Source organism: Solanum pennellii, chromosome 1, assembly GCF_001406875.1.
Source record: "Solanum pennellii chromosome 1, SPENNV200".
In the NCBI taxonomy this organism is placed as follows: domain Eukaryota; kingdom Viridiplantae; phylum Streptophyta; class Magnoliopsida; order Solanales; family Solanaceae; genus Solanum; species Solanum pennellii.
The window spans coordinates 100,944,361-100,968,067 of NC_028637.1; the positions used below are offsets into that span (position 1 = coordinate 100,944,361).

The 23,707-nt window shown below is 31.3% G+C and overlaps 3 protein-coding genes across 5 annotated transcripts; all 3 read left to right on the top strand.

Annotated features, from left to right (window-relative positions):
- Nucleotides 1–4,763: 4,763 nt before the first annotated feature.
- On the top strand, nt 4,764–9,191 carry LOC107008036 (pentatricopeptide repeat-containing protein At1g09820). Of its 3 annotated transcripts, none has more exons than XM_015206935.2 (3): nt 4,764–6,817; nt 6,925–7,043; nt 8,649–9,191. In XM_015206935.2, exon 1 carries the CDS (start codon nt 4,887–4,889, stop codon nt 6,702–6,704), a length of 1,818 nt encoding a protein of 605 aa, XP_015062421.1. In that variant the 5' UTR covers nt 4,764–4,886; the 3' UTR covers nt 6,705–6,817; nt 6,925–7,043; nt 8,649–9,191. The 3 variants fall into 3 exon arrangements, with proteins under 3 accessions (XP_015062421.1, XP_015062415.1, XP_015062430.1); XM_015206929.2 differs by having other exon boundaries at nt 6,925–7,051; nt 8,649–9,126; XM_015206944.2 differs by lacking the exon at nt 6,925–7,043 and having other exon boundaries at nt 8,649–9,126.
- Nucleotides 9,192–13,230: 4,039 nt separating this feature from the next.
- On the top strand, nt 13,231–14,610 carry LOC107015237 (bZIP transcription factor 53-like). The gene has a single exon (XM_015215446.2). It carries the CDS (start codon nt 13,956–13,958, stop codon nt 14,370–14,372), a length of 417 nt encoding a protein of 138 aa, XP_015070932.1. The 5' UTR covers nt 13,231–13,955; the 3' UTR covers nt 14,373–14,610.
- A 3,191-nt stretch (nt 14,611–17,801) lies between these two features.
- LOC107004888 lies at nt 17,802–23,620 on the top strand. Its single transcript, XM_015203328.2, is given in 3 exon segments — nt 17,802–18,041; nt 22,629–23,218; nt 23,221–23,620. Coding segments are annotated over 3 exon segments (846 nt in total). The 5' UTR covers nt 17,802–17,974; the 3' UTR covers nt 23,410–23,620.
- Nucleotides 23,621–23,707: the final 87 nt, after the last annotated feature.

A 23,707-nucleotide genomic window follows, 5' to 3' on the forward strand; every position in this document is an offset into this window, starting at 1 on the left:
AACTATTATTATCTTAAACTATACTATATATGATTAGAATGTGATTGAGAGGATAGGATAAGAGAATTTATGTCATACTCCTAACTGTTTCAAGTGTATATATGCATGTGGCTAGCTAAGAAGCATGCTTTTTTTCCTTTATAGATACTTTTACAACTTTCCACCATCGAGATTAGCTTCTGATCGTGACAATGACTTCTCTTACATCTCTGCTCGATGTTCGATATTAATATTAAAGTTTAATATTTTATATTTGTATTCATACAGTCATATTTGAGTATCCCTATTAAAGCTATTATTTCATACTCAGGTATAAATTTAAAATTTCTAATTAAAAAAAGAATAACTTCATCTACTGTATCACATTCGCTAATGATGATTTATCTTATATCAATAATCGATATAAATTTCTGTTCATTAAATAAAATAAGGTGCAAGAAAAAACCAAAAGCAAAATCAACCATTCCAAAGAAAAATCTTTGATTTTCGATAGAATATAGATCAACTAGTATAGAAAGATATGATACACAAATTTTATATTTTCAATAATTATTTTTTTAAGCTTCTAGAAGGCATCATTAATTTTTTAATTTTTCATCAATCTAATTAAGATTTTCCGTTTAGGAAGATATTGAATCATATTCTGAAGAATACAACAAATCTACAATGTCATATATAGAAAAATATACAAATATTTATATTTGCGCGAAACATACTTTAACAAGAAACATAAAAATTAACTCAAAATCTTATCTAGACATGAGTTAAAGTAAACTAAGTTTCCTACTCAATTTTAAATTAGTCATCCAACAAAACTTAAATTACTAATTCCTGCAACATTTTTCAAGAATTTGATTTTAATTTTAATTTTAATTTTAGTTGATTATATTATATTATAAAATTATCATATAAAAAAGGAAAAACAGGTCTGATATACCTTTCAACTTTGTCATTAGAATTGATATACCCCTTGTTATGAAAGTAACTCATATATATCCCTACTTATAAACAAATGACTCACATATACCCTTTTCGTCTAAAGGAAATGAAAAAAAAAATTAATCTAATTTTTTGTTATTTTTTTCTAAAAATATAATCCCATATGAGTAAATTTAATCCTCGTCAAGCATTTTTTTTTTACTTTTTTTTTTGTTTTCAATGACTAATTTAGAATTATTATTTTGATAATCAAATTTATTTATATTTCACTAATATTCTTGTAAAATTTATTGTAGATGGACCAAATTTTTTTCTTCGAATACAAAAATCAAATTACAATATAGACAAAAAAAATAGATTAAATTTTTTTTCTTTAAACTGAGGAATGAAAGAAAAAAATAAAATAAAAATAAGAAACTCAAATAATTATAATTAAAAAAATTAAAAAATAATTTATGTATGAAAAAAAATTAAAATACACCTTAAACTTTAATAAAAGAATCATATATATCCCTAAATAATTTTTTTTAAAAAATTAAAAGAAATAAATATAAATTTAAAATTATATTTTTAACCTCCGTTAAATAAAAGATATATATGAGTCATTTTATAACAGCAGAGATACATATAAGCCGTTTATATAACAATAAAAATATATATGTCATAACGAAAAGTATATTAGCTTTAAATAACAAAGTCGAAGAATATATAAACCCTTTTCCGTATAAAAAATAATGAAATAGCTCACATGTTGAGGTTTCCTGCACTGACTAGTCAGGCCTACCCACTTAACCGACCTTATATTTTCCTCTCCATTTGAATATAGCCGACTACCATCCATCATTCTCCAAATGGGGAAAATAACAAAGAGAACCTGAGCAAATGTTATAATACCGCCTGTATCAATTTATATGACATATTTTTTTTCGATCTATTTCATTAGAATAATAAATTCTTATTTGATTATTAATATATTATTATTAGCTTTACTTGTTTGAAGTAATTTTAAAATTCAATAATTTTTTTTTGTATTTTTAAAATTTTATGACTGGTCAAATTACGTTATATAAATTGAGGCGGAGTATTATAATATAGTGGGTCATCAAACTAAATTCTATGTCGACTATGACCATCTTTATAAAGAAGACTCTTCAAATCATTCATTTTTTTCGTCTAAGAAAATGATTGAAAGAGAATGAGAAAGCACAATGTGAAGGAAAGATGAAATCCCAACTTTCTTCATTTGCGCTTCAACTTTTCCCAACTATATAAAAGAGCAATGATGACATTAGTTTGGTGGTCATGAATAGAGGAAGCAACTAGGAAAAATAGCACCACTAGCAGCACACATACAATTGTGTACTACGATAACAAATTCAATGTAATTGTATAAGTGAGATTTTGAAAAGATCGTAAAGTCAATTTATTCAGTCTAGTTCTTATATTTATGAGATAGAAATATTAATTTTAATTAATTAGCGATAATCTCTTTTATTTATTTAAATTTAAAATTAATAATGTGAACAAGTTCATACTGACGTAATTAACTCGCACGTCATACAATTGTGTGCTAGCTCCAAGTCCTCTTTCTTTTCTTTATTTTCCTTATTTTTGTTGTGGTAAATGATTATGTGAATTTCAAGAATTGAAAGATGATGATTGTGAAAGCTCATTATTTGTATGTTGATAATAGGAAAATGTCAAAAGTAATGATTGTGATAGAGACTTCTTAATCTTTTCTCCAATTTCAACATGAAGAGATTTGCTTTTTGTTAGTTGAAAAATAGCAAAGATTAGAAGAAGCTTGGAGTTGGGAATATTTTTAATACTATAAATTAGTTATATAAAAAATATAGTTGTACAAATTTATATATTCTTTTTAACATCGCTACCCATATATTATGATCTTTACTCCTATACATTATTCACGGCATAATATTTATATCGTATATTGTTTAATAACTAGAGTGTAAAAAAAATAATTCCTTTTCTTATTATCATTCCATACATAACAATTAACAGCAATTATAATTATATACATATTGCGATTTATTTATTTATCAATTATAAGTTATTGCAATGATGATGTGAAAATATAAATTTATAACCCGTGAAAAGATTATTTATATTATAGGTAAAACTAAAAAATTCGCCAAAAAAAAAAACAGAAGTGCAAATGATGCCATTGTTGGTCTTCTGGATTTGGATTTTTTAAGTACATTTTGGGCTCAAAGTTAATATGAAATGGGCTGAATAAGTACCCCTATGATGGATAGTGTCAAATGGGCATGCTGTATTTTTGTTGGGCTCAAAACAGTAGTTTTCATTTTGACTAACTTATAGATAAATTACTTATATATCCACGAGTTTAATTTCTTTATTCTCTATTTTAAAGGTGATTTAGATTTTACACAATGATATTTATATAAGTTACACTAAATAAAATGCTTAAGGTTACATATTATTTTAAAATCCACTTTGATCGTGTAAAGTGATAAAAAGTTAAGCAACTTTAACACATAGCGAATACAAAATTCATATTTGTATGCTATAGCAAAGTTTGCATAATTGCGCTCCATAACAAACATAAATATGTATAATTCTCTATACATATACAAAGAAATCAATTGTATAATTTGTGCATATATAAAATGAGAAAGAGAGAGACGAAAAGAAAATTGGGCAGGGGAATATTTGTGTCGTATAATTATAAGTGTATAGGACTTAATATATATGTATTTGCAAGTGTATATACAAATTTTTTTTACTTTATACAAACAGAAATGCAATTTATACATTTCGTTTATGTTTGTATAAACGATAAAGGCGAGGGTGAAGAGCGAAATCTGGGAAAGTGGCGAGCAAGATCTAAGAGAGGGGAGAGAGAGGAACAAAAATATATGTATATATACAATTTTTTCTCGCTTTATACAAACATAAACACATTTTATAAACTTATATTTGTATAAAAGAGAGGGAGAGTAGCGAGCGAGAATTTGAAGGAGAGAGGTGACTGACAAACAGTTTACTACAGGGTACAATTAAATTAAAGTATGATTATAATATTTAATTTAATTTATTAATTTGTTATTATATACAATTTACCCTAAAAAATATCATTTTGATGGGCTTAAAATAGCTTTGATCGTGTTGGCAATCTACTTTTTTATAAAAATATAATTTTAAATTTAAATTACTAATATAAATATTTACAAGACAATATTATATAATGTTATTGTGTTGGCAATCTACTTTTTTTAAAAAAATATAATTTTAAAATTTAAATTACTAATATAAATATTTACAAGACAATATTATATAATGTTATTGTGTTGGTAATCTACTTTTTCTTAAAAAATATAATTTTAAATTTAAATTACTAATATAAATATTTACAAGACAATTTTATACAATGTTATTATTTGCTAATTAAATCTCTTATTCATTAAAAAAAATGCAAATAATATTTATATAGTATGACTTCAATATGAAAATTACTCCTATGACATCAATATGAAAATTATTGTTATTCTAGGTAGATTTCTTTAGCACTCCTGATTCGTTTACATAAAATTTATGAAAACATTAGCCAAACTTAAGTTAATAAGTTGACTATTATTAGTGTTAAGAGAACCACCATGAACGTGGTATATTGAATGTGATTGTTTTTTTTTAATTTGAAATTTCAAATTAAATCCTAAATATAAAAATATCTTAGTGAGACTGATTTTCTTGAATAATGCCCTACACAGCAAGAATTTAAACAATATAAATATCGAACACCATCAAATAGAAAAATATAAAATGTTAGGGATGCATCTGTAGTAATTAAAACTACGTACTACACTTGTGTAATTACCCCCAAAAGTTTCTAAGTTGCGGACTCCAGTTCCTGTTCGTGGTTCTTCCTAATCAAGACTTCTCTTATAGTTCCATCGCCGGCATCCATGTCGATAACATATTTCCGGCGTCTTCACCACTCACGTTTACCCCTCCGTTGCCTTCACACAGTAAATTCAGAGCCAACCTCAACATCAACACCCAATTTGTTTTCAGACCCACTTTTCAAATCTAAAGTTTCAGAATTGATTTCAAACCAGCACTGGTCTCAGCTGAAGGAACTAATTAAACCCTTTAACCCAACTTCGTTTCTTGAACAGCTTTTGGGTTCTGGGTTTGATTCTTCCTCCATCTTGGGTTTCTTCAGGTGGTCTCAATTTTATCAGGTTTATCACCACCCTCTTGAGCATTTATGCAAAGTTCTTGTATTGTTAGTTAATGATAAAAAATACCCAAAGGTTCGATCTTTATTGCACGATTTTGTTAAAAATGGGAAGACTTATACGGTTTCTTCTGTTTTTCATACACTGTTGACATGTAGTGATAATGTGTGTGCTAATTCTATTATTGTTGACATGTTGGTATTATCTTATGTTAATAATGGTAAACTTGATTTAGCTCTGGAGGCTTTTAGAAGAGCTGGGGATTATGGGTTTAAGTTATCTGTATTTTCGTGTAAACCAATGCTTAAAGGGGTGGTGAAAGAGGCGAAGTTTGAAGTAGGAGAGCTTGTGTATAAGGAGATGATTAGGAGGAGGATAGAGGTTGACTTGTACACATTCAATATTGTAATTAACGGGTTGTGTAAGGCGGGGAAGTTGAATAAGGCTAGGGATGTGATGGAAGATATGAAGGTTAGAGGGATAATGCCTAATGAGGTTACTTACAATACACTGATTGATGGGTATTGCAAGAGGGGTGGAGACGGGAAGATGTATAAAGCGGATGCACTTTTGAGAGAATTGGTGGAGCAGGGGGTGAGTCCAAATGAGAGAACTTATAATACTCTTATCGATGGGTTTTGTAAGGATGATAATGTTGGGGCAGCTATGAAGCTTTTTAAAGAAATGCAGCATCAAGGGATGAGACCGGACATTGTGACATTCAATTCGTTAATTGATGGGTTATTTGGTGATGGGAAAGTTGATGAGGCTCTTGGTTTACGTGCAGAAATGATACGTTTGGGGTTGGAGCCTAATATTCGGACATATAATGTAATGATAAATGGGTTTTCAAAAATGAAGATGTTCAGAGAGGCTAAAGAGTTGTTTGATGATGTTATGAAGCAAGGGTTAGATCTAAATGTACTAACTTTCAACACAGTTATTGATGCTCATAGTAAGGCTGGAAAAATGGAAGAAGCAGTCGCTCTTCGTGAACTAATGTTGAGCAAACTGATTTGTCCTACCATTTCAACATATAATTGCTTATTAGGTGGTTATTATCGAGAGGGAAATGTTGGAGCTGCAAAAGAGCTACTGGAGGAAATGGAGAAGAAGAGTGTGATGGCTGATCTAGTAACTTACAATATTCGAATAGATGCAATGTGCAAAAGAGGAGAATCAAGAAAGGCAGTGAGACTTCTGGATGAGATGTCTGAGAAAAGGTTGGTCCCAAGTCACGTGACATACAACATTTTGATGGCTGGATATTGCCAAGAAGGTAACCCAAAGGCAGCTGTTACTATTAGGAAAAGAATGGAGAAGGAAGGAAAGCAACCAAATGTTGTCACTTACAACGTGTTGATTAAAGGTTTCTGTCAGAAAGATAAGCTGGAAGAAGCAAATGCTCTTTTGAACGAGATGTTGGAAAAAGGATTGGTACCCAATAGAATTACCTATGACATTATCAGAGAAGAAATGATAGACAAGGGATTTGTCCCTGACATAGATGGACACCTCTATAATTATACTGTCAATTGTTAATTATGGTGGAGAAGTTTGAGAGTGGTCTAATCGATTCATTCTGTCATTTTTATTTCATGTACTTTGTTTTTCTGGAGGGTGTCTTTGTGGCTCATGATTTCGTTGCAAGACAGGTATGTGCTTTTATCCTCCTCTCTTGCTTTCGGTTTTGGTTTACAGTAGTTAAATGTATGAGGTAGATGGAGGTTAATCAGATTTTCATAAATTTTTCTTTGTGTAGATTAAGGGTTTGATAATTATATTAATACCTATTCATGGGTGCAATCAGCAGAGGACTTTTCTGCTTCCCCATGAAAGATGATCTTCTGTGATCAGACACAGTTTCAAGTGGAATGGAAGGTTAAATTGTATGGCACCTTCTTTAATTCTTGTTTTTCAGTTTTCGTATTACAATCCTCTGTGCTCGTGTGAGATAAGATTATTGTTAGTATGACACCAAGGTGGTGCTGTCAAATATTTACAATGTACCAGCAGAATATCCCTTCCCATCCTTATATGGATTCTATGAGTTCTATCACTGATTCAGCTTCAGTTACAAAATAATGTATACACTCAAAATGAAATACAAGTGAATAATTCATATTGATCTTCTGAATAGAGTTTCCTTGATCTTTAGAACACTTGAGAGTTTCGCTTACTCCTAACTGTCCAAGGATGAGAATAATTCAAAGATGAAATACTACTCCCTCCGTCCCAATTTATGTGGCACACATTCCTTTTTAGTTTGTCCCAGAAAGAATGTCACCTTTTATATACCTTGAAATAACTTAACTTCAAAGTTCCCTTTATACCGNCTTGAGAGTTTCGCTTACTCCTAACTGTCCAAGGATGAGAATAATTCAAAGATGAAATACTACTACTCCCTCCGTCCCAATTTATGTGGCACACATTCCTTTTTAGTTTGTCCCAGAAAGAATGTCACCTTTTATATACCTTGAAATAACTTAACTTCAAAGTTCCCTTTATACCCTTAATAAAATGATTTATAACCAGACAATTATCTATCTAAGGTTTATTTTAGACCACAAATTTTGAAAGTCTTCCTTTCTTTCTTAAACTTTGCGCCTAGTCAAGCGGTGACACATTAACTAGGACAGAGGGAGTAAATGATTTGGTAATTCACTACTTAGCTGATGGATCAGATTCCACGGTGGACCTATTTTCTCTTCTAAACAAATTTGTATGTTCATTTGCTTAATTGCCTCCGTTCATACTTCCACAAAATGTATCATCACTATCCTTTAAGTCCAGAATGTAACACAAGTGTGCTTGGTGAAATGGACTCTTTACATCAATATAAATATGACTACATGTATAAAAGCATCTACAATATCTTCGTAAAAGGAAATTATACAAAAACAACATTGTGCTATGGTCGATTGTGACTTATACGTATGGATACAACAAATGACAGAATGAAGCAACTGCTTATAAATGCAAAAAAAGGGGATAATAACCTAAACATTAACTATTAAGCCTATTGACCTAATAGGAGCATGTTACTATCTTCATCTTACTAAGTGAATCTCCAGTTTGTAGATGATTTAATTTAGAAGCAGCTGGTGTTCCCTACTCATTCATTGTCTTTAATCCAAGAATAGTCGATATATTTTCAGGGTTTATGGCGGTGGGAGTTGGAATACGACTTTTGACTTTGTTTTTTCCCAGTTTAGTAATGTCTTGCCATTTCTTATAGAAGGATGCTTGTCTTCATCTATTTATTATCCTTTCAATTCAGGAAGTTTGTTCTAAACTAATTAAGAAGTTATAATACCTAAAAGTTCTGATTTAACCCTTTTCTGATATCATGGTTGATCGTCTCTTACTGTATTCTAGCTTGTCCATGGGAAAATCATAGTTTGTTGCTGTTGCTTTGATGTTACATTTAAAGTATGCTCGGATATTTTAGGCTCTATGCCTGAAATTACATTTTTACGCTGACAGGTACATCATGAGTTTGCGTGGCTCAGGCATTTCATGAAAGAAAAATCTGTGGCCGTTGTTTCCAGAGTTCAAAGTTTGCTGGCAGATCCTTGTCTTGTTGACCACCTTCCACAATGTGATTTAAGGTGACTGACCTAGCGAGAGAATGCTCGTCTGGTTACGAGTTCTTGCGTTGAACCCCATAACAATCTACTCTATTATACCTGGTAAGACGTTTTGATCTGATCGGGGTTTGGGGAAAATCACTATCACTGAGGTTTCGCTGATAGATATATTAAAGAGCAGTCTTGAAGAGAATTGTTAGACTGATGTAGGGGGAGGGGGGGGGGATATTGGAGGAGGCAATCTTTGTTATTTATTCAAAGAAAGTGCAGGATTAGGAGTTGTTTTTTGCAAATAGTATATAATTTCTCTTATCTGCTCAGTGTAACATGAAATCTGTTCATAGAAATAAAAATCCTCAACTTTTTCCAGGTAATCTGTTTGGTACTGTACTAATGTATATGAGAATTCCAATTACTTTATAAAAGAAAGTATCCAATACATCATACATGATGTAATTTGATTAAAAATTACAAAGAAATACTGACTAAACATCATCAGTTCTTGTGAAGAGTCCCACATGTCGTCCCTTTAAAGGGATGGATGGTGTCTTTAATATGGCCTGAATAATCTTCACCTCTTGAGTTAACTTTTGAGGTTGAGTTAGATATAAGATCCATCTATTTAACCGTTCCTACTAACATTGGTCTAGAAATGCCTATAAAACGACCCTTCCAATTGTTAGTCATAGTGGCAACTTCACCTCGTGCATCCTTTGGTCGTGAGCCCTGCCTAGTGGGAAGGGTGTAATATAACATCTGCCTCACCTCTGATTTGGAACCCTTATGTTGAGCGTCAATTAAAAATCTAATCTGACTTCTAAAATTGAAGTGCGCACAAAGTGAGAGGACCCCACTTTCGCGCTAATCCCTCTCCCCCTGTGCTGAACACCACTACATATTCAGTACAACACAATTAGGGCACAAGTAGTATTCTACTGACAAAAACATATAGAACCATATTAATTTCTTATTATAGGGGTAAATGTTTAATTTTACCTTTATGATTTATCTTATATGTAACTTTTTGGTTCATAGGAGTCTGTACCGCTACCTTGCATCTAAATTATGCTTCTCCCATTAACGTTTTCAATGTAAAAAAAACGATTCAACCACGTAAGAGTGTATAGTTTGACCTTTTTTAATTTTTTAAGAATACATTTGAAAATTTTCAGTTATATTTAAAAAAAATTGTTTGTCTATAATTTTAATGGAACAAATATTAAGAGTCATCTGGACAATCGTCAATGAAACTATAGGAAGAAATGACCAAAAAAACGGAGAGTAAATTTAAGACAAATCGAATACTTCATAAATAAAATTCATTTTTTCCTTTTCTACTAATACACTTTTGACTTGGTCCATGCACATCGTTTGATCGTAGATATATTGTATTTTCTCTGTTCATTTTTATTTGTTGTATTACGCTTTTTTAAAGTTAATTTGATTTATTTTAAATATTAAATTAGATTATATTAATTTAATTATTAAATAAAAAATTTAGATATTCAAGAACTATACAAAAAATGCTATACATTGCAATTTTTTACATATCAACATGATGAAAAAATATATCCTAAAATATTAGTCAAAATTTTTAAAGTTTGACTCTAAAAATGAAAAATATGACAATTAATAGTGGACGGAGAGAAGTATTAGTCAACAGAACTTCGCAAAATTGTTGTTTAATTTAAATTAGTCGAACAATCATTGTTTTCATTTGTTTTAAAATAATTGTCATTGTAAAAGTTTTAGATAAAAATAGCACTTATTAAAAAATATGAATAATTTAGTAAACGGCAATTATTTTAAAATAAATGTATATAGTAAACGGCAATTATTAAGTAGATAGAAAATAAATGTATAGCTGAAATTTGTTTTAAAATAATTTCAGCTATACATTTATTTTCTATCTACTTGATAATGTTCAATTTTAAAGAGATATTAAATATGAATAATTTAGTAAACGGCGCATTATATTTAGATTACAGTTTCTTGATCAACGTATGTAATATGAAAAAATTGTTTCTAGAAGCCTTTTCTAAAGATGGGCAGCTCTTCTTTTTTAGTAGTTCCATGCACGCATCAAAATTTGTCTTTTTCAATCAAAGGAAATATTCAACCTAAATCATATAACTATTTTATTAATGGGCAACTTTCACATATAACAAATAAAAAATTTATATTTTTAAATTATAGCAAAGTTTGCATAATTGCGCTCCATATTAAGCATAGAAACTGTATAATATGCTATACATATACAGTTGAAGCAAATTGTATAAAACGAAGTGTATAAAAAAAAAGAGAAAGACACTTGGACAGAGAACTGTATAAAAACGAAGTGTATAAAATTTGTATTATTATAAGTGTATAGAAAGATTATATACAATTTGAATTTGTATAAAATGAGAAAGAGAGAAAGACAAAAGAGACTTGACAAGGAATATACAATTGAATCGAGTAATATAAAACGAGAAAGAGAGAAACTAGATACAGATTCAAAATTGTATAAAACGAGAAAGAGAGAAAGACAAAAGAAACTGGACAGGGGAGTATTTTTATTGTATAATTATAAGTGTATAGGACGAAAATATATGTACTTTGCATGTGTATATACAATTTTCTCACGCTTTATACAAACATAAACGCAATTTATAAATTTTCTCACGCTTTATACAAACATAAACTCATTTATTTGATATTTGATATTTCATTTTTTCTCTCATTTTTGATATTATTTTTTTAATTTAAATTCACATTAAAAAAGATTATTATGAAAATAAAACACTTTTTATTTAGTGGAATAAATATTATTGCTAAAACACTAGTATAACTATTTAAGTATGAATTAAAATTAACAGAAAATAATTATAAACTCGAGATTCATCTAATCTGAGCCTTAAACAATTAAGAATTATTACGTCCAAATCAAACATCAAATAAATTAGTAATAAATTTCAGTCATATCCTACTCTATCTTTTCGCGCCATTCATCCGTTGCTACACTTATCCAATTCAACCAACTTTGACGTTATTTAAATTATTATAAAGTATTATCCTTCGATTGGATATTATTTTGAATTTCTAAGTGAAATGATTTTGAGATTAGATTGGAATCAATTGTTCCATAACTGCAACTGCCACTATCATTTTATTAAAAAAACAAATTATATCAACTCATTATTCATGAGTTTAATCACCTAGAAATAATTGGAAAAAAAGGTAGACATCTTGAATATGATATAAATATGTTTTTTATTTGATTAAGTATTGCAGTCTTCATTTCCTTTTAAACAAAATTAATGAAAAATTGTCAACTCTTCAAATTTATGTTTCCTTCTCTTTATTCAATGTTTCAAAGTCTCATTATATTTTTCAGATTCTCAGTATATGCTTTGGAACTTAAAAAGTATTTTGATTGGTAATGAGTTCGGTAACAACTTACAAAATATTTCGTTTAATTTGCTTGTATTGATTTGACTGAACGCAAGTTTAATAAAATATGTATTCCATTCGTTTCATTTTATGTGACACTAATTTTTTTCAATTTAAAAAAGAATGTAATATTTTTTCATATGATAAGTATTTAAATGTATAATTTCTCTTTTATTCCTATTGATCCCACTTAATTTTCTAATACATTTATGAGAAGAAAGAAAAATGAATTACTTTTTTGAAGGGTAATTTGATAAATATTTCAAAGTCTTTATTATTTTTTAGACTATGTGTTGGATCAAATATTGTCATATAAAATGAGACAGAGGGAGTACTATCTTAATGAATTATTGTTATTGTTTTCTTTTTTAAAATCAAATGATAATAATTTTAATTTACATTTTACGGTATATTTTTCCAACATATTGACATGCAAAAAAATTAAATTTCTTAGTGTTTTTTTCATATAGTTTTTGAATATCTAATTTATTTTTGTTTAAAACATTGAATTAATGCAATCTAATTTTGCTTTAAAAATTGGTTAAATTGATTTTTGAAAAAAGCAACATAATAATTAAAAATGGACATAGGAAGTAAGATTTTTGAATTTTGTGATGTCAAGTTCAAATTACATATATTGATTGTTTTAATTTTTTGTAATTTCAATACTCTATCCGTCTCATTTTATATGTAATTCTTTTCTATAAATAATTAGACTACAATACTTATTATTCTATAAAATTTATGTATTAATTATCATATTTTACCTATTTTATCCTTAAATGAGTAGTTAGTTAATCTTGAAAAACTTGACTTAAAAAAATATTAAATGAGATATAAGAATAAAATTACATATTTTCTTAATATAAATATAAAATAAAAAAATAACATATAAAATAGATAAGATCGAAAGGTATATAATACTTGCGTTGAAATGGAAAAGTTTAGTCAATAGAGTTATCTGATATATTTATTGCTGAAAAAAGATCACTAATATCCATAAAATTAAGTTTTAAGTGCCCGAAAACTGACCCGAACATCGAAATTCGAAACAATGTATCCAATGAATATTTTGTAATTTTTTTAGAGGTGTGCATTACATTTGTCATGATGAACATTCTTCTCGCCTTCAAACTATCTACACCACTCTAAAAACACCTTTCAAAGGTTGAGTAACGTAATCTTCTTCTTCTTCTCCGCCTCCAAATAAATAAATAAATATAAACTTTCTGGTTTCGCCATATTAATCTCTTCCTTAATCGTCTCTACCTACCATTTTTGTCTTTTCACCTTCTTCTTCATTCTTTTTTTCCCCCCTTCTTTCATCAATCCACCTTTGTTCATTGTCACAAAAAAGATTGCCTTTTTTGCGACAACCCCATAATCTCAAATTTTCACATTTTTCTGAAGTTGTTGTTTTGTACTATTTATTTTGAGAAATTTTCAAGGTGGGTAATTTATTTTCTGGGGTTGTTGCTGATTTTGATTTTTTCAATGACAATGAATTTGGGGTTTCTTTAGTTACGAATCAATCTATGATCTCTGCCATTTCCATCACTTTTTTAGGCGATTGTTTTCGTCAATCTTTCTCTGTGCTGTTTCTCTACCATTTTTATGATTTTTCATGAATAGAAATAAATACCCACCAAAAAGTACTTTTTTTTGAAAAAAGGAAAAAATTGTTGAAGAATAGACTTTTTTTTTGTTTGTGTTGGCACTCTTGAAATCATAGATTTGGGGTACTGTTGATTTATATTGGAGAGAAAAAAAAATGTCACCTTTAAGGCAGAGTGCTAGTTCATCTGCATCAGATGATGATCAAAGGTATGCAGGAATGGATGAGAAGAAGAGGAAAAGGATGATTTCCAACAGAGAATCTGCGAGGCGATCGAGGATGAAGAAGCAGAAGCTTCTGCAAGATTTGACAGGGGAAGTGAGCAGATTACAGGGTGCAAATAAGAATATTGTGTCTAAGATTGATGAGACAACAGATAGATATGCAATTTGTGCGGCACAGAATAATGTCTTGAGGGCACAAGCAATGGAATTGACTGATAGGCTCAGGTATTTAAATGATGTTATTGACAGTACTGGCTTGGCTGCTGATGTTGCTGATCCTTTGTTGAAGCCATTGCAGAATCCTTGTCCAATGCAGCCTATTGCTTCTTCAGGATTGTTTAAATTTTAATCGTTGTAATGGCTTGTTTGGATAGCTTTGCTTCCATTAGTCTATATTCTAGTAGTTTCCTTGGATGGTAATGTCATGTTAGTTATGCCTTTGTTGGTTATGTTTTAGTGTCTGCTTACTCTTTTTTAACCATGTAAATACCAAGAATTAGCTTGGAGTTGTTGAATCGGATGTTTGTATCTTACCGACTGGTCTTTGTTTACGATGATATTTACAAGGAGGGATAATTGATTTGTCATATCATAGCTGTTATTGAGAATTCAGGTTATGATCCTAGTGAAAGCTATCATGAATTGACTAGTTTTACATTGGTCACAAAGTCCTTTATCCATTATTGAGAACGCCAACTGTTTGGATTTTGAAGAGCAGTAGTAGTTTGTCATGTTTACGATGATATTTACAATGAGGGATAACTGATGTGTCATGTCATGGCTGATATTGAGAAATCAGGTAAGGATCATAGTGAAAGCTACCATGAATTGACTAGTTTTACATTGGTCGCAAAGTCTTCCTTTATCCATTATTGAGAATGGCAACTGTTTGGTTGTTGAAGAGCAGTAGTAGTTGTAATTGTTGTATTGTCAATGCTGTCAATATCCTTCTTGGTAGCACACATGATTATCTCGCTTGCCCTCAGTCTGTCTGGTGCCTTTTGGTTTAGGCTGTTTGGTTTTTGAAGAGCAGTAGTAGATTGTATTGTTGTATTGTCACTGCTGTCAATGTCCTTCTTGGTAGCACGAGTGATTATTTCGCTTGCCCTCAGTCCTTCTAGTGCCTTTTGGTTTAGGTAATCCGTAGGTTCAGTAAGTGCAGCAAAGCATGCATAAGTTACAAGAGGGGTGGGGGCCGGTGTCGTTTCCCTCTTTTTCAGGAAAGCTGCCTCCAAATGGTGTCAACTGTAATAGAATGTAGCTAGATAACTGGTGCCGCAAGATCCAGAATATATGGGATGGATTACATTGAACTAGATGAACTTTCCCTTGCCAAGTTTTAGCCTCAAAGTAGGAGTAACTGTGTTTTGAGTTCAAGTGCTCTTCACATAGAGATACACTCATTGGTGACAGAACCCTCAGACAAAATTGCTGAGGACAAAGCAATAGTATTCAACTTGTGCCCGAACTACACAGTGCATTCCTTCTCTAGTGCTATTACTATTGTGACAACAACAACATATCCAATGAAATCCCACAAGTGAGGGTAGACCTTACTACCTCGTGGAGGTGGAGAGACTGTTTCCGAAATTAGGATTAGGATAGTTTTTGTGTTCAAATTCTTTCATTGAATGAATTTCAGATATTTTTTTGTCTGATCAATCTAGAAAATCAATGATTATATTCTGCATAAGCAGAATATAACATCAACATGATCATATGTACAAAGTTTATACTAAGTAGTAATTCACAGAAGTTCCGGACTACTTCTGGTTGATCTGCTATGACATTATTTCCATTGTTGTAAAGAGTTTTATCTGGAGGAAACTGATTCTTGTAATTCACTCAGATTATTGCTTATATCAAGCATATATATACATGTAATATTCACGTTTAAGCTTAGGTGGACTCTTGGCCATTGAGTGTTATATTACTCCCATGCTAATTCTATTTGTTGAGCTTGAAACAAAGAGTAATTGTGACACGAAAGAACATATTGACCACACTTTATTAAAACTAGTAATAATTAAACGTTTTGCAAAGAGAACCACAAATTTGAGAAAACTAGTGACCTCATTTTAAAGGTTCAACTTCTTTTCTATACAGAAAATGGAAAGGTAACTCTATCATGAACATATTATAGATCATTCGGTAAATGCACAAATTTGTAGTACCATAGAAAAAGATTTCAGCAAATTTAGCTTAAAAGCAGCTTAAATAAGTCTATTCAAATAGGCTCTAACTCGATTCTACGTGAAAAATACAATATTTTTAAATTTTATATAAACACTACAGCATTTGGTTTGCTACTACAAACTTTCCACTGCTAATACTTTTCGAAAGCATAATGCAAATTTATAAAATTTTAAAATAATTTCTTAAAGTGATAAATTCAATTAAAGGGAAAATCATATAAAATAGTAAACTATTAATTAAAATTAAATGTTATAACCAGAGTTTTATTTAATTCTAATCCATAGCAAACACTTTGTCATTCGTCTCTCTCCCTTGCTCGCCACTCTCTCTCTCGCCTCTCCCACTTTATGCAAACACAAATGTATAAACTATATTTGTGTTTGTATAAAAAGCGAGAAAAAACTGTATATATAATATATACATAACTTTTTGTCTTATACACTTATAATTATACACTACAAATCTTTTCCTGTCCAAATCTTTTCTCTTTCTCGCTTTATACAAACACAGGTTACACAAAAAAATACTTTCTTATTTCTTTCCAAATATATGCTTATACAATTGATTTTTTTCGTATAAGTATACCGAAATATACATATTAATAGCCATTACAAACTTAAAATTTGCAACATAATTATGCAAATTATATTTATAACATACAAATATAATTTTTATATTTGTTAAACCTAAAATTTACTCGGTTATTAATAGATCTTTTTTTTTTCATGGAGTAGAATGTGAATACACTAGTATGTCACGGGAGAGTAGGGGTGGGCATAAATACCGAAAAATCAAAAAATCAAATCGAATCGAAAAATTTTGGTTCTTTGATGTTTTGATTCGGTGTCGATTTTCTTTTTCGGAACTTCGATTCTTTGGTTCGGAGTTCGGTGCAAGGGTCCCGAAACTACGATGCACTGAAGAATCGAAGTTTTATTTACTAAATTTAAAAATATTTAAATTATATTGCTTAATTAATAATAATTATACACTTTTGAATTTACTCAAAATATTTACATGACCTATTTAAGTTTTCAATTTTTAAATGACAACAAATATAATGTCAATAAAATGTTGAACTATTGTTATTTATGTACAATTGTACATTGTGAGTCCTTATATTTGGTTGTTCGAAAGTTCATCGTGGCATCGTGCTTGTTAGGCTGCTTGCTCTCTTCTTTATTCATTCAGCATTCCGGTATGGGAGAAAGTCTTCAGGCTTTAGCAAAATGGCAGTCATCTATGCTAAGAAACGGAAAAAAAACTTTGACATCTTTGCTAAAAAATCATCTATGCCCTCTTTATTTTTATTAAATACATGATGAAACTCTTAACACGTTATCATATTCTCTCTTTATTTTTATTCACATCGAAAATCGATTTAAAAATATCGAACTAAATCAAACTAAAATAGAAAAAGCAAACCGATCTAGTTTGGTATAAACTATGGTGCACACTTTTATAAAACCAAATATCAAATAATCGTATCAAAATTTGATTAAATCGAACTGAAGAACCAAAACGTCCACACCTACGTGAGAGTATAATATCTTAGAGAAAATATTTAATAGTGGTCCGTCGCTTTGCTTTTTCGTGTCCCGCTTAGTTAACGAACTGCAAAAATAAATAAATTCATTTATCCCAACGCGTTCTTTGTCTACTGAGTCAAGTTCATAGATACTCAACTGCTGCAGATCCATCTTCTTAGATTCGCTTTTGATACTTAGGGTTTGTGTGTAGTCATTTTTGAGTTCAATGATTGAGAAGAAGAGGGTTCAAGTTCTTCTCTTTCTCGTTGGCCTACTAATTCTCAGCATCACCGGTAAGCAATCCAATTTTCATCGTTTTCTTTGATTGATTCAATTTACGTCTTGTTCTTTCGTCTAAATAGGGTTTAATCGCTATTGATTTTGAAAGTATTTGTTCAAGTTGAGGGTAAATGTTAGAGTATATTGACCAAATCTTGAATTGACTAAAGATTGTTGGTTTAGGATCTAACGAAATCGGAGTTTTACATTTTTGGTTTAAAGCTTTAGTTTGTTATGATCTACTGCGTTATTTTGGGATTTAGTATGATACAAGAATGTTGACTGACTGCCTGGGTGACAAATGATTTCGTAGTGCTCTATTGTCTCGTAGTGAAGTAAAATTACATTTTTATTTAGGTAAACGGAAGCCAGCAAGGGCTATTGCATCTGTTGGGATATTATAATAGAACAAAATGGGTGATGCTATCAACATTTGATATTAATGATTTATAAGGCTGGTGATGATGGCTCATGATATATGATTTGGTCTGGGGATAATCCAACTTCTACAGAAGTTGACAGTGTGTAGATGTAAAATTTATAAGGAGAGTTGTGCTCTGGGAGGCCTATTGCAGTCAATGTATAAGGAGAGTTACATATGATCTGTCAAAATCGAATTAAATTTGGTTATGTGCAGGTTTATATAGTCTTAGTCTACGCTCAAAAATTGTGGAAAAGACTTAGTTTTCCTTATAAGTGTCATATTACGTTTTAAGTTCCTGTAGACTGGTTTTTGCATACTTTTACAAAGAACTGCTATGACTTTACAAGAAGTTATTCGAATTGCAATGTTGAGGAATTAAATAATACCTCCTTTGAGGAATGACTCATTGATTTCATTGGGTAGTTAACCACAAGAAATCTGAATTAGAAGGTTATACTGGAGAAAAAAGTTGCATAATTGATTATAGTATTCCTTTTTGATAGGTGATAGGTAATTTTGTTAATGAAGCACTGTACGAAGAGGAATGTACAGAGTGAGCTTACTCATGTTGCTGGTCTCATGCCCATATAAATTAGGAGGGTTGCTGTAGGTTGATGACCATCGTAAAAACTAGCATATTCAATATTGATTTCTCGTTATGGTTGGCCTTTGATGTATTTAAATGGTGAATATGGTCAATGAGGATTCATATAGCTGATCCTAACTTGTTTGAGATTGCATTGCTATTAATAGTATAGTGCTAATATCATCAAAAGGATATTGTACGGTGCAGGGACAATGAGAAATTAAAAGTACTCCTATAGTGTATGTGATTAACTTATGCATAAGGAGAGTATATAGTGTGGGTTATTAACTTATGCATTAGGGGAGTTCAATAACGTGGATTTGAAAACTCTGTTAATCTCTGGGTTGTAGAGAGTAGATTTGGGCAAATACTATATAATATAACATGATTTTGTATTTAATGTAAATTTAATTACAAAAAAGAAATTGAAGTGAAGAGGGTCACAGTTTTTTGCATGTACTACTGTGTAAAATGTTAGATCTAGGGCTCCCTGGCTGACACATGAATGAAGAAAGCTACTTATACTGTCAAAATCGAACTAATTTGGCAAGTGAAGGAGCATCTAGGCTTATTCTGTGCTTAGAAATATGGAAAAAACTTCTCTCTCTTTTTTCAATGTCAAAGAAATGTGGAGAAGACTGAGTTTTTCTTCTCTGCGTCATACTATGTTTGAAGTTCTTATAGTAGTGATGGCAACTTGAAACGATGCTACATTCTTTTAGTCAAATGCTTTATTTAACTTCCCGTAAGCCTTGCAGAATTTCTCTTTTTAAGGTATAAAGTAAGGAAATTATATCTGGGTTGAGTTAGGAGAAAGGGACTCTTCTCTAATTCACACTGTGAGAAATAAGAGAAGGATGGAGGATTTAGAAGAAGTAATGTCTTGCACTTTTTCTTCTTGATAAATCAAATAATCGGTTTTATTAACTTCGCACCGAGATGGTATCAAAACAATTACACACAGTTTAGTAATTTTTCTGGTACTTTAAATATTTTTCATTTATTCAGTACCCTCAGTGTGGAACAATTTATATGCAAGTGCTTAATCACAATTAACAAACAAGCTATCCAAAGAGGTGTGTTTGTATATATACACACACAAACTCACCTGTACTTCCTCTTTTACCAAAATACAAGATATTTTGTATTTAGCTTCCAAAAAAAGTGCAATGAGGGATTGAGGGCAAGCTCACTTGGTGAGCTACCTGCAATCCACTGTTGAGGTAGATATTTCAAACCCTATTAATAGCGTAGCATCCCTTTCCCAACCCCTTTCCCCTTTTCTAATGTAATAAAAAAATCGAACAGGTGCAGTGAGCTATAAATAAGTGAATATGTTAGTAAACTAAATGGAGACTCGTGATTCTATATATTATCTTTTCAACCCTTCCAGTAACATCCTTTTGTTTGTTATTTGTCATATGATTCAAAAAATGCATGAGGGTGACTTATATCTTGTACTTGGATCCTACAATGAATATAGCTGTATTTCTGATGTAGGGCACTAATAAGTAATAAGATACTAAATACTTAACCATTTACGTTTAACTATCTACTGTGAACCATTTGACATGTCTCCAAAAGTTGGTCAATACAAGTTGTGTTTACCAAGCATGTTACATATGTAACATTAGGAGCGATTAAGGAATTGGTGAATACATCTATAAGCTGATAATTCAGTGTTTTATAGGCACTTTGCCCAGAGGCTATTTCATTTGGTGTTAATGCTGACAAATAGCTATTAAGGACAGTTTTAGGAGGTCATTTCTAAGTTGAAACATCTCGTTTAGCTCCTGAGATTAGCGATTATCTTGTTAAGGTCAGTACGTCCAGATGAAGCACAATCATCCCACAGTATTAGTGTGCTCTCGACATTCTTAGAAGTGACAAGAATGAAATATTATACTGCTTATGAAAACGTATGCTCCCTCTGTTCCAATTTATGTGTCATACTTTCCTTTTTTNAGGTCATTTCTAAGTTGAAACATCTCGTTTAGCTCCTGAGATTAGCGATTATCTTGTTAAGGTCAGTACGTCCAGATGAAGCACAATCATCCCACAGTATTAGTGTGCTCTCGACATTCTTAGAAGTGACAAGAATGAAATATTATACTGCTTATGAAAACGTATGCTCCCTCTGTTCCAATTTATGTGTCATACTTTCCTTTTTAGTATGTTTCAAAGAGAATGACACCTTCTATGTTTAGTAACTCTTTATTTCCAACATCCCACAACATGTTTATGACCATAAGATTCGAATGCCATTTGGTGCATTATACACATCTTTGGGTTAAGACCACAAAATTCAAAAGTCTACCTTACTATCTTAGGAGTCATTTGGTAGAGTGTACAAATTGACCTGCAGTTATACTTATGTGTAACGTGCATTTTGCTTGCAGGTCAATTTGAACAGTCTACCTTACTTCTTACTTTTTCACTTTTAAGTTTCCATTTATCAAACACAATTTTTGAATATGGACTATCTAGATGACTCAGCCAACCTGTATATGCACCTTCTGTAATATGAGTATATATTCAGTCTTCATATTTGAAGGCTTTGTCCTGGGTGGGTCTTGATATATTGATGGATGCATACTGCTGCATCCCAATGACTATCATGAGGATCCTGCAAATTTTGACTAACAGCATCAATAATGAATGAATATTTAAGCGTATGATGGTAAGGTAGTTCGATTTACTGATCAATCCCTTACATGGAGTTGCAAATGACTTTCATAATCCTGGAGGTAGCTTGACATAGAATCTTGGATGAGTCAATTGCTTTAACAATTCTTCTATTTGCTCCCTCCAAATATAATCTTGTAGTTTTTGACTCTTTAAATTCTCACTTCTTTGTACCTATCGTGACTGATATTGTGTAGAGAAATATTTAGTGCTTAAATCCTGAAATTTGGTGCTATGTGGTTTGAGTGTTTCGTCTCGCTTTAGACAGTGTTAATTCGGGTGTCAAAGTGTTGATTATGAACTAATATTCAATCTCTTTCTCAACATTGAAGCTTCTTTTTTTTGTTTTAATTGTTGTGATGTATTGCTAACCCATAATTACATTTTCCGCCATCCCCTCCAATTAAAAACATCAACTTTGCTACTGGATAATTGCCTCTTACATATGTTCTGCCTACCATTTATTTCTTGATAAATTTGTTGCATTGACCATTCAACTGAGGTTCTGGTTGTAGTGCTATGCATTCAAGGAGCTGATATGGATATTACTATTTATCGATTTAGCAATCACTTTTTGTTGTTTTTTGGAAATCTTTTAACCTTTGGAATGTTCCGTTTTGGTATTATGTTGTGCACTCATTGCAATAGGATACTTTTATGCTCATACTTCATAATCTGCATGTATTTCCATACCAGCATCAGTTTCATCAAGCGGCTACTTTGAGGCACTTTTATTTGATTATTTTGTGCTTTAAGTTGTATTATTAACAGCGTCACAACTTTTAAGGATAAGGAGTTTCTTCAGTGTTTACCGTCCTACTCACCATTATTTGGTGCTTTGCTTATTCCGTTCCACCTGATTCTACATAATATCAATCAATTATCTAATATCTTGTTGCTTTCCAGCTGAAAAATGTAGGGAGTTGGTTGGTCAAGAGGCTGCATCAAAGAGTGGGGAATTTACTTGGTTGCAGTGTTTTGATGGGAGTACGGGAAGCGTAGCATGTTTAGTCAAGGAAGGTGTGAAGCTGTATGCTTATAACATCAGATCCTCTCATGTGGAGATAGCAAGGAACTCAGCTATCGAGATCGCTCTGGCTGATGCCATATCACAAGGCATCTCAGCAAAAGAAGCAGCTAAAGTAGCTCAGAAAGAAGGAGCAAAAGCTGCAAAATTGGCCGTGCGAAAGACGAAGCGTATTGTTGGTCCGATAATTTCTGCAGGATGGGACTTTTTTGAAGCACTTTATCTTGGAGGTACACCAACTGAAGGGGCATTGAGGGGTTCTGGTACCTTGTTTGGCGCCTATTGGGTTGGTTATCTCGGGGAGCAGACCATGGGTAGGTTTGGTTACTTGGTTGGAAGCGAGTTGGGCAGTTGGGTTGGAGGAAAGGTTGGATTAATGGTGTATGATTTAGTTAATGGCGTGGATCATTTACTTGCATTTCTCCAACTAAAGGAAATAGAAGTGGATAAAACTGTGTATGATGAATTGTACAAGGAAACTATAACCGAANGTACAAGGAAACTAGTTCCGAGGTACCCAAGGACTCATATGATAGTGAATCAAGTACATATTCAAGCTTTGAAGCTCCAGAAGAGTCTAGTAGTTATGAAGCTCCAGAAGAGTCTAGTAGTTATGAAGCTCCTGCTTATGAGGACCCTGAAGTCCATGAAGAATTTTAAGACTGGATGGTTCTTTTGATATTATTAGATATCACATCATATGTGTCCTCTGCTCAATCACAACTTGTACAGGGAGAGGTTGTGTTGTATTTTGTTATACGAAACTTTTACCTCATTCACTTTGTAAAATGACAGAACAGAATAATTGCATTTTATGAATTCGGTGTAGTTTTGGATGTATTTCTGATAACAAAAGCAGGAATCTCCCTTAGCTTGATAGTGCATTCTTACAACATCTCTAGCAATTTACTCATTCAAGCTTCAAAAATTCATGTCAATATATGGCATGAATGATTCA

Excerpts from the sequence above, each read along its gene's own strand:
- LOC107008036 (XM_015206935.2), top strand. The coding sequence starts at position 4,887 with ATGTCGATAACATATTTCCGGCGTCTTCACCACTCACGTTTACCCCTC.
- LOC107015237 (XM_015215446.2), top strand. The coding sequence starts at position 13,956 with ATGTCACCTTTAAGGCAGAGTGCTAGTTCATCTGCATCAGATGATGAT.